The 10,394-nt window shown below is 64.6% G+C and overlaps 1 protein-coding gene across 2 annotated transcripts; it reads right to left on the bottom strand.

Moving 5' to 3' along the window:
• Window positions 1-242: 242 nt before the first annotated feature.
• TNFAIP8L1 (TNF alpha induced protein 8 like 1) lies at window positions 243-9,922 on the bottom strand. Of its 2 annotated transcripts, none has more exons than XM_026067159.1 (2): window positions 9,709-9,922; window positions 243-1,772 (listed from the first exon to the last, which is right to left on the bottom strand). In XM_026067159.1, the coding sequence occupies exon 2, from the start codon at window positions 1,768-1,770 to the stop codon at window positions 1,210-1,212; it is 561 nt and encodes a 186-aa protein (XP_025922944.1). In that variant the 5' UTR covers window positions 1,771-1,772; window positions 9,709-9,922; the 3' UTR covers window positions 243-1,209. The 2 variants fall into 2 exon arrangements, with proteins under 2 accessions (XP_025922944.1, XP_025922945.1); XM_026067160.1 differs by lacking the exon at window positions 9,709-9,922 and adding an exon at window positions 4,459-4,950.
• Between the last annotated feature and the right edge of the window lie 472 nt (window positions 9,923-10,394).

Genomic DNA, 10,394 nt, shown 5'->3' with positions numbered 1-10,394 from the left:
YGCGCGTCCGAGAGGAGGGGAAGCGATGCAGGAAGAGTCTAATCTGGTGAGTCCTCCCCGAGAGCGACCAGGTTCAGAGAGCCTAATCGGACGCTGAAGCAGGCTCTGCTGGGGCTGGGATATCGCTCCCATCCAGCTATGGGAAAATAAAAACTCCAGGCCACAAAGCTCAATCTTCATTTTAAAGACAAAGCCCGTCYGCCCGCAGCGCTCCTTTTGTCACTGTCAACGTAACAACCACATTGTGCACCCAGGCCACATCGGCGAGTTTATTTAAATAACTCATCAGGGCTACAGAGTTTGCTGAAAACCAACAATCATAGTTGAGTCTGGGACACGTAAAACAGAGGAAACACTAGGGACAGCTTTGGACAGCTCCCAAGGAACGCAGCTAAGCCGTCACAGCGATACCGGCCGCAGGAGGCTGGCGGGGGGTCCAGGTGGGTCTTGGATGACCGGGCGCATTGGGGACGTAAAGAAGGAGCAGGTCGATTCACCTCCCTCCGTCTGGGCGACCCATCCAGCCCAGGGGACTCACCCAAGCAAGAGGGGATCCTGCGGGCACAAGGACTTGCCTCGCAGGAGGCCAAAGCCCGTTCCAGCCTGCAAAGTGCAGCAGCCCCTTCCCGTCTCGGGCAGCGCAAGCCTGGAGCGCGCTTTGCTCCCACCGTGCCGTGGAGCTCCYGGAAACCCGCCGAAATGCACCCGCGCGGCTTTGCCGCCCTGCAGCCCTCCGGAGGGAGGATATCACGACCGCTCCTCCGTGCAACCCCCCCCTACTCAGCTTCACCTTGCAGGTGTYACACACCGGGAGTCTTTGGTTTGTTTTTTTCCATAGGAGGATTAGAATCGAGTTCAATGCAGTGAGTCCAATTCCCGGCCAGTTCCTTGGACTCGGAGCTAAGAGCACTTTGTGGGCAAGGGRGAAAACAAAATGTACAGCAGGAGCCCAGGGAGGACAGGAGCCCAGGGAAGCCTGCAAAGGACTCAGCCCAGCGCAGGGGGAGGGTTTGCAGACCCTGGGCAAGGGTTAGACAAAGTAAAAAAGTTCAGTCTTTATGTAAGAGGAGGAAACGAGAGAGTTAGCACTACAGAGAAGAGGACGTAAAGCCTGGCGAGCGCCGACAGAGGCCTACGTCCTGTCCTCGGTCCCACAGGTGAGAGGATGCAGCAGGCAGCAGGCGCTGCCGATGCCCCATCCCRGCTGCTTCATATGTTGTCCTCCTCCAGCATCTTGTTAACCCCCTCGCAGATCCTCTTCAGGTGGCTGCGGTAGGGCTCGGCCGGCCCGTAGAGGGCTGAGAGGAACTCGTAGTCCGCAAAGTGGTTGAAGACGTGGTTGATGCGGGAGTGGGATTTGGCAGTCAGATGGGTGTTGACGGCCTGGTGCAGCAGGTCCCGGCACTCTGTGAGCACGCCCGACATGACCCTGCGGTCGAAGGTGAAGTCTATTTGGTGGAAGCTGACGGCCGTCATGGCCAAGGTGTGCACCTTCTTGCGGAAGCGCTCCATCAGCAGCAGCTCCTCGGGGCTGAACTGCCCATTGCGGTACAGCACGCCCAGCTTCATGACGATCTTGATGAGGTTTTTGATGATCTTCTGGGCCTCTTTGCGGTTGTGGGTGTACTCCTTGGTGGCCCGGTAGAGCTCGTCCAAGATTTCGCTGCTTGTGTCGTCAATGAAGACGTTGACCATGGTCTTGGAAGCCATTTTGCTCAAGAGCTTCTTCTGGGCCTGCAGGGCCAAGCTCTTGGTGCTGAAGGTGTCCATCTCTGCAAGAGGAAAGAGAGACACACACGGTTCAGCCCATGCCCTGGAACAGTCCCTGTCTCCTCTCCTCCCACGCTGTCTTCTGCGAGGAGAAAAAGCATCTTGGTCTAACAGCAAGCCCAAAAGGGGTAAGGAGGCGCTGCCTGGGTGCTAGGGCAGAAAAGAGCCGAGCTCACAGGCCCAGACTCCGCTCGTGGGACAATTTGTAGGATGTTCCTGGCTTCCTTCCCCTGAATTCTGRGAAAAAGCTGTTGAACGCAGATGCGCCTTTAGAGGCAAGAGAAGGCTCCGTACCTTAGAAAGGCGCGCGGGCCCCGTCTCCCGCCTTTCCTCCTGCGGTCGGCGTTGCGCTGCTACCTATGCAGGAAGGGCTCTTGCCCCATCATTGTAACACGTCTTCCTTAAAACCTGACTCACTTCCTGCAGGGCAAGACGGGGACGACCCAGGTGGGGGCCGTGAATCACCCGCCGCGGCTGGGAAGCACACGGGCGCCCGCGTGCAGCAGCGGCCACCGGCATCGCCGCTCCTCCGGCACCCGCCAAAGCGGCGCGCTGCCGCTGCTCGCCCGCGCGCCGAACTGCTTCAAAGCCCTTTTTTCTCGCTCTGCTCGCCCGGGTACGCCCACGCCGTCGGAGCCCGGACTGGTTCTGCGACCGGCTCCACCGCCTCCAAGCCGAAAGCGTTGCCCGCCCCGGGCTGGCCGGAGCGCGCCGGCGGCGCTCGGCAGCCTGTCTCGGAGTGAAAAACGTGGCGGGTCAGAGCTCTCCGAGCCCTGCTCACCTAGAGACCGAGTTACGGGCCCCGGGCGGGACTCGCGGAGACAAATCAATCCGCTTGGGCACATTATGGCTTTAAAACCCGATGTGAATGACTAAAGCGCCGCCGGCCCTGGAGATATGTCCTGCCCCTGGAAATCGCTGCGCTACAAATCACAGCGATGTAAGAACAGCGTGATAACAACCCGCTCCRGCGCGGGGCTGCACCGGCGGAGATGCAGGTTGCTTATGCAAGTAGCTGCACGTGGCGCGGTCAGCCTGGGAAAGCGAGAGCGGAGAAGGGATTGCTCTATAAATACATCACCGGCAAGGGAGAAGAGCTATTTAAGCTAAAGGACGTTGCTGGGGTGCGGATGGATGGCGATAAATYGGCCACGAAGGCGCTCGGGCTGCAGATGAGAGCAGGGCTCCTCCGCGGCGCAGGCAAGCCCGCGGGGACAGCCGCGAGCAGCCGCCCGAGGGAGGGGGCTTTGCAAGCCCCTCTCGGACCGGACCGGCCGGTGGGACGCCGGAGAGGGCGGGGAAGGGGACGAGCCGGCTGCAGCCACCGAGCTCCCCGCCGGCCCCGTGTCCGCACCGCGCTCGGACACGGCAAACGCCCCGAAGCGGCGCCGGCGCCTTCGCCCGGCCACGGCTGCGCAGGGGGCCGAGCTGAGCTCCGGCTGCCCGGGCAGCTCCCGGCCACCGGCTCCGAGCCCCTGCAAAGGAGCACGAGGCCGGGAAGGCGGCCGAGGCTGGGCGAGGATATAAATTAAGCGAGTGGTAATGGAGCCATTGGAAATGGCCCCGTGCGAGCTGCCGCATGTGGCGTTATTTACAGCCCTTAGGAAAAACACCGAGGTTTGTAAGTATTTCCTTCTATGTGAAAACATTGATTTTGCCAGCGTGAGCTTTGAGCTGAGGTTCTCGCACTTAATAATACAGAAATGACAAAGCAAAGCCGGCTTTTGCAGAGCCGCAGGCAGCTCCCTGGCGGGCCGGGCTCATTTTCTGCCCGATGGACCCGCAGGGGAGACGCTGGCAGAGACGGGCACGGAGGAACGGACGGGCAGGAGGGCGCCGGCGGCTCTGCACCGCTCGCCACGTCCCCCCAGCTCTCCCTGCCCTAGGTTTCTCTCCCCCCTGGAGAAGAAGGGAATTTCCCAGCCCTGCRGCTCTCCCTGCCTGTGCTCAACCTTTTTCTCAGGAACGCCGAGGCCGAGAAGCCCCCGCGCGCTGGGGACCAGCCGTAACACCAGCACCCGGAGCCGTGGCCGCYGGCCGGCCGAGCAAGACGCCGGGGCTGGCTGCAGCAGATAAACCGTGCCGCGTGCATCCCGAGTGCACTGCCGTAAACCGAGACCGTGCTCTGCCCTGGGGCGGCCGGCCCGTTCCCCCGGCTCTTCCCGAGGAAGCRGGGCTTTGCCGCTGCGTTTGCGCCCTAGGAGATGCTCTGCGGGCGGCGGCRGGGCCGGGCCCCGTTCCTGCCTTGCCGGTGCCCTGGGCTCCGCTGCAGCGAGCGGTGCCCGTATGAATAGAAATTCCCACGCCTGAGCTCTTTGTTGGGCAACCRCAGCCATAAACCGAGTGCAAACTCCACCCCCGGAGCCCGCGAAAAATAGGAAATGCCAGCTTCTCCGAGCTGCCCTCCGCGCCCGCAGCTCCCAGCTGGCACCTGCCCCTGGCCCGGGGCGTTTTGTAGCATCGCGCCGCCCCGCAGCCCGATCCTGCCGCTGCGGAGATGAGCGGCGGGCACAGGGGGAAACTGAGGCACGGAGGGAGGATTTTCCCCAGGGGAGACTGCAGACCCTGGGGATGCAATCTGCTCCCTCTCTTGCCCCCTGCAGGATCTTTTGCAGCTGGTTCTCTCCCAGTTTTCATTAATTCTTCCTCCAGCGCRCTGGGAACGTAAGCGGGAATAGCAAAGCTCACCTCCCAGGGCGTTCGCTCCTGCTCGCCCCGTGCCCAGCACCCTCCCCGCCGCGCTCYGCTCTTCCTGATGGGGAGATGCCGCTGTTTTAACTCCAAATGGGAGATTTCCACGGGAATGAAGTGTTTTCCTGCTGGGAAAGGCCCTGCCGGCCGGCGGCGCCTCGTGGCCCCATTGTTCGCCGAGGGGCTGCTGCCTTTATCAGTGCCCGGAAGAGGCAGCTTTGCCCCAAAGCGCAGGCTCGCCACCGAAATAAACCGCCAGATTTCCTTCCTGTCGCTGAAGTTTCCAGCCCTGTTCAGAGCTTGTTTTTTCTTTCCTTCTTCTTTTTGATGCAAACGTCCTCAAAAACCAACCGCTTCCACTGAAAGAGCAGCCCAGYGCCGTTGTGCAATGAGTCCGTCACCGCTCCGGAAGAGCGCGGCGCTGCCAGGGGCCGGGGCCCCTGAACCGAGGCTTCCCGCGCGGTCACCGCCGTTCCTTTGTTTTTTTCCACCTATTTTCCAGGAATCCCAATCCTAGCAAGAAGAACAAAGGTCTCGGAGCCAGGGCTTTCCASCCGGGAGCGGTGATGTGAGGCCTGGCTGGGGCCCGGTGCTCGGCCGCGGAYACCCGGCGTGCACTGCGAAGGGTGATGCTCTGCCGCACCGAAACTCATTGCGACAGGCCGCCCCGGGGGCCACTTCCCTGGGCTCGGCCCGGCCGCGACACGGAGCAGCGGTGCTGCCGTGACTCAGAGGTGTCGTGGGGACACGGCAAGCAGGCGGATCCGTGCTCCGGGGCCAGCTCGGTGTCGAGCTTCCCCTTCCAGCACTTAGCAGCCATCACCCGGCGAGCAGCATCCTGCCTGCAGGGCTGCTTGCTGCCTCCGGGCTTTCTGCTGCCGCTYGGGGGGGTCTGGGATGGCCGAGAGCCGTTCGGATGGAGGCGAAGGGAGCGGAGGGACAAACGCAGCGCTGGCAGGAGCAACCTGGCTCCCCTCTGCCCTCAGCAGTGTTTGCCCCCAGGTCCGGATTTGGCCCCTGCAGCCAGGGCTGCGGCTCAGCAAAGCGAGAGCAGCTCATCAAACACCCGGCAGCACCCGCGGCCCGGCGGGCTTCAGCCCCCCGTCCGTCCCTCGCGGAGGAGCCGACGCCGCTCCTGGTGTAAAGCCAGAGCGGGATCCATCCTGCTCGTTAGAAAGCATCAATTAAAGCTGCTGTCTGCAGGGGGAACATGAAACCCTGTCATCTTGCCAGCACCTGGGGGCTGGTGGCKCTGGAACGTGACAAGGCAAAGCTGACGCGCCGAAGCGCGTGCTGGGAGCTCATTTACAGCGGAGGAGCCCGTTCCAGCGACATCTCCGTCGGCGGGGGGCTGCGCGGCTCTGCCGAGGGCTGGCGGCCRGGATCGAGCGGCTCCCCCCTGCCAGAAAAGCCGCGGTGGTTATTCCTGCCTCCCGCCGGGAGCTGCCTCCCCTCCTGCCCCCGGTGCTCGCATCCCGCTGGCCGCTGGCCCCCGGCGCTCCTGCGCGCCGGTGTCTCCTGCTCCCGTGTTTCCAGGTCCCAATTACCGGGTGACTGGCAGCGTTTCTTTGTGCGCTGCTCTTCGCCCCCCTGCATCCCCCCCCATCCCAGCTCCCTCGGCAGCAGGATGAATATTTCATGCAGGAACACAAAAGCGCTTAAATAATTTATGGGTCAGCACAGAGCAAGCGTGCGGCACACGGGAACGGCTCCGCGGAGCTCGGGCGGCGAGGCGCCTCCTCCTCCTCCTCCTCCTCCTCATTAGGGCCGTGTTAACGTGCCCCCGGCGAGCCCCCGCACTCGTGCTCCCAACCCGTGTTTTGCCCGGTTCCATCTCGCGCTGTAACAAGTCTCCTCTGACACAGAGCTCCCGGCACCGAGGAGGCACCCGCCGGCGAAAAGTGGGTGCCAAGCGGAGCAGGGCTCCCCGGCTTCCCTGCCGCCGCTCCGCGAAGCGCCTCGCTGCCCGGCCGCCCGCCCCGGAGCCGGGCCCCGTGGCGCCGCAGGGCACCGGTGCGTTTCCCTGGGGGGCTGCTGCAGGGCTCTGCTGCCCCGGCCCTGTGCGAAACCGCCACCAAGGGCTGGGTGGAAACATGCAGCTCGGCTCGCCAGCGCGGCACGAGGCTGAAACCGCGATCCTGCTCCCCTGCCCTCTTTCTGGCTCTCCCCTCCCGTATCGGTTTCCATTGCCCTGAGTATCCAACAAGCGTTTAATTAATTAAAGCCTGCTGCCGGGCTGGGTTACCGGAGCAGGGTTGTAGTCCTGGAGCGGGCACAAGCACGTAGCCGGAGACCGGACCCAGGCCGGCTGCGGTGACCAGCCCGTTCCCTGCCACCGCTCCAGCTTTCACCCCTCTCTCCCTGCCAGGCCTCATTTTCCCTCATTTTCCCTCTGCTCCGAGCGGCTCCCCAGCCTTTTGCAAGAGCTTTCCTCCAGGATGCCACGGGAGCAGGGAGCTCCAGCGGCTGCACATTCCCCAGCCCTCCCGACCTCTCCCACCGGTGGGAGGCGCGAGCCCAGGCCTCTCCGGGCGCCCTCCCGGCTCGGCGGGAAGCAATAACTATCCCTTATAAAAGGTGCTTGGGGATTCTGGCACCTTTACAGCCAGGAACATCCCAGGAGCAAGCGCCTTTACCAGCCCCATGACATCGGCTCTCCTCCACCGYGCGGCCACGTGCCCCCGGAGCGGCGAGCGCAGAGCACTTCCAGCTGGCTGCCGGCGCCCTCGCTCAGCACCGAGAACGGGGGAATTAACGGAGCCGCGACAGCCCTGAGCAAAGAGCTGCTAGGGCTGAGGACTTGCCAGCTCATTGTACACATGCCGGGAGCGCCGCTCAGCCCCCGCTGCCGGCCCCGCCAGCCCCTCGCCGCACCCAGGCACGCAGCCGATTAGGAGCGGCAGGCAGCCAACAGGCACGGCGGGGTGGAAACCAGAAGCCGCCCGAAATAGCCGGTAGGGTTTCTTCTTTGCAACGAACCCGGCATCGCCAATAAGCCTGCCGGGGCTGGTAACTCTCCGACTTGGAGTGAAAATCCCACACGGAGCTGAACCAGAGCCTGGGAACCCAGCTCTGCCCCGGCAACTCCAACGTGCCCGTGCAGGGAACGGGGCCGGCGGCTGCGGGGGGCTCCTGGCGCTGGTGCCAGCCCTGAGCATGGGAAGAGAGGCCCGGCAGCRCAGCTCGGCCCGCAGGGCCGGCTTCAGGCGCGCGGTGGGAACGGGGCTCCCGGCACGCAGTGTGAGCTGCTCCTGGCCAGGTTTGGGAAGAGGGGAGCCAGGGCACCCCAGCCGCAGCCGCCTGGCCTTGGCACGCGGCGGTGAGGAGGAGGAGGAGGACGGAGCTATTTTGGAGCATGTGTCTCGCCTTCCATTTCCTCCTTTTCTTATCGGGCCGGGATCAACAGCTTGTTCTCCCCTGCAGCAACTTCCTTTCTCCTTCGCTCGGAGGAGACAGCGACTCAAGAGAGCGATGGGGAAGTGAAGAGCCGAGAGGGGAAACAGAGGCCAGGCCTCGCTCCGTCCTGCTTCCCAGCGCCGGGGACCTTGGCTGAGCGGCACATCACATGCTTCCTACGCTGTCGGAAGACCATTGCAGGGACAAAGCCGCTCCGAGAGCAAGGAAAAATTTCACRGACTGAGATTCCAATCCAGACAGGGACTGTCCTGCTGTGCCTAGCGCAGTGAGGTCCCCATCCCTGCCACCCGCCTCCAGCCACGCTGTGTTTCAAGTCAATAAATAACTTATATGGCTCCAGTCCTTCCCCCAAAAAACCTCTCRGTCTGCTCCGAAGCCACTAGAGCTTTGGCCAGCAGGAGTTGGCAAAGTCAGGTTTTATGCCCAGCCTTGCCTTCAGCTTATCGAGCGCTCCTTCGGGGAGGGCCCCCYTAYRCCTCAGTTTCCCCACCAGCCCAAGGGAATTGGTATCTCAGCRGATGCAGAAGTTTGGTCTTTGAAAGCCCTCGAATGCCCAAGCATAGCACTGCTGCAAGTTCATGCCTCAAGGAATTAACAGCCTGGGACAGGCCAGCAGCGTGTCGAGGCCGAGTCCTGCCCCCGCCGTTGGGAGGTGCAAGGACCGTGCTGCGGGCAGGCCCGGGGAGCCGAGCCCTCGCGCGTCCTCTCCAGACAGTCGCCTGGAGACTGACCACCTCCCGAAACGCCCGTTGGCCGTGCCCCTGACGACGCTGTTTGCTCGGCGGAGCCGGGAGCCGCGCTTTGCCTTTTGCGGAGCTCTCGCCCTCGACGGCTTCCCGTGGCGGTGATCGCCGCAGGCCAATTAGGTGTGGTGCAGAAAAACACATCCTGTTGTCRGCCCGCGAGTTGCCACTTTCTGCTTCACACCCCTCCAAGAGCAAAAACAAAAGCTCCCAGCCAGAAGGAGCGCAAGGTGGGAAGGAGGCAAGAGATGTCGGTTCCCCTTTACGCTAAAGGGAATAACCCGTCTCTCGTTCGCAGCTGGTTTCCCAACGCTTGCTAAAGGAGATCACCATTCTCCTGTGCTTTACCCCTGCGGGGAACGGAGGCCCAGCCGGAAAGCAGATGCGGGAGCTCTCAAACACCAGCCCAGAGCTCAGTCCACCAAAGAGCTTCAGCCTCTCGGTGCTTCCCRAATCCTTGGTCAGCCCTGTCCCCTCTTCCCTAGGACCTCTAGYCCTTAGACGTCTCTCAGGAAGGGGGCAAACAGCCCTTTGCCTCCTCTCCCCGGCACAGGCGCACGCAGCACGTGCGCCGCTCTCCACGCCATGCCGGGACCCAGGCGTCCGGGGCACCGAGTCGAGGAGGACAGACGGGTCGGTGCCTCCCGGTTTCTCGGAGAGCGGCTTCACCGCTGCCCTCTCCATCGCGGCAGGAGGAAAGGGCCGGACTGTCGGCAACCCCTCGCACCTCTAGGGAAGCGGCCGCGTCTCGTGGCCAGAGCGGCGGGTTGGGTGGCCAGGAGACCCCCCCGCAGGGGAGGTGCTGGGTGCTGAACCCCTTGGAGACACCAGCTCCACCCTGGATCCCAAGGACAGAAAGAGCTGGAGACGGGGATTTTCCCCCTTTAAAAGAAGGGCCCGGAGAGGCTGTTTGGGGGCTCCGCCGTCACGCAAACACCCGCTCTGAGCAGGCGGCAGGTAGGGGCCGGCCGCCGCTGGGCTGCGGCGGGGTCCCGGGGCGCCTCAGCGGAGCTGCCGGGCCTGGTGGGGGCCGCGGGGACCCCCCCGCTCCCGCCGCCCCCCCCCCCGGGCCCCGCGCAGCCCTTACCTGCGCCCCGCCGCCGCGGGGGGAAGCGCCGCGGGACCCCTCCGGTAGCGGCCGGCGGCTGCACGGCGCGGGGGGGGGGTCGTTTCCCCCCCGGTTCCTCTCCCACGCCGGGATCGGAGGGAACAGAGAGGGGGGGAGGGCTGGGGTGGTCCCGGTGCCGGTGCCCGGTGCCGGCGGCTCCGGCCCCCCCCGCCCGGCGGCTGCTACAAAGTATCCAGCGGGGCAGAACTTGGATACATCGGGGCAGGGGGCGGAGCCGCCCGGGCGGCGCCGGCCAATGGCGGCGCGGGGCTTGCTACGAAGCAGCCAATGGGAGCGGGCGGCGGGGGAGTCCCCCGAGGAGAGGGGAGGGAGGCGGGACCCCCCCCCCCCCCCCCCCCGCGCGGCGCCGGCTCCCGCCTCGGGCCCCGCCGTGGGGGGGCAGCAGCAGGGTCCCTGCCCCGCTTCCCCCGCTCCGACCCTTCCCGGGATTTGCCTCCCCCCTCACCTTCCTTTTCCCATCCTTACCGCTGCATCCCGCCCCGCCCCCGCACACACCGAGGCCGGGAGGAGGGCCCAGGCGTCCGGGGGCCCAGCTGCCCCCCTCCCCTGCTGCAGCACCTCTGCTGCCCTCTGGGCTCTCACCGCTGCCGGGCTCCCCGGTGCCGGTCGCCCCGGCCTCCCCCCGCCGCAGCCCCCCGGTGCCG

This window comes from Apteryx rowi, unplaced genomic scaffold (genome assembly GCF_003343035.1).
Source record: "Apteryx rowi isolate R43461 unplaced genomic scaffold, aptRow1 scaffold_254, whole genome shotgun sequence".
NCBI lineage: Eukaryota > Metazoa > Chordata > Aves > Apterygiformes > Apterygidae > Apteryx > Apteryx rowi.
The sequence above is the reverse complement of the archived record's forward strand: the minus strand, read 5'-3'. Positions and strand labels throughout refer to the sequence as shown.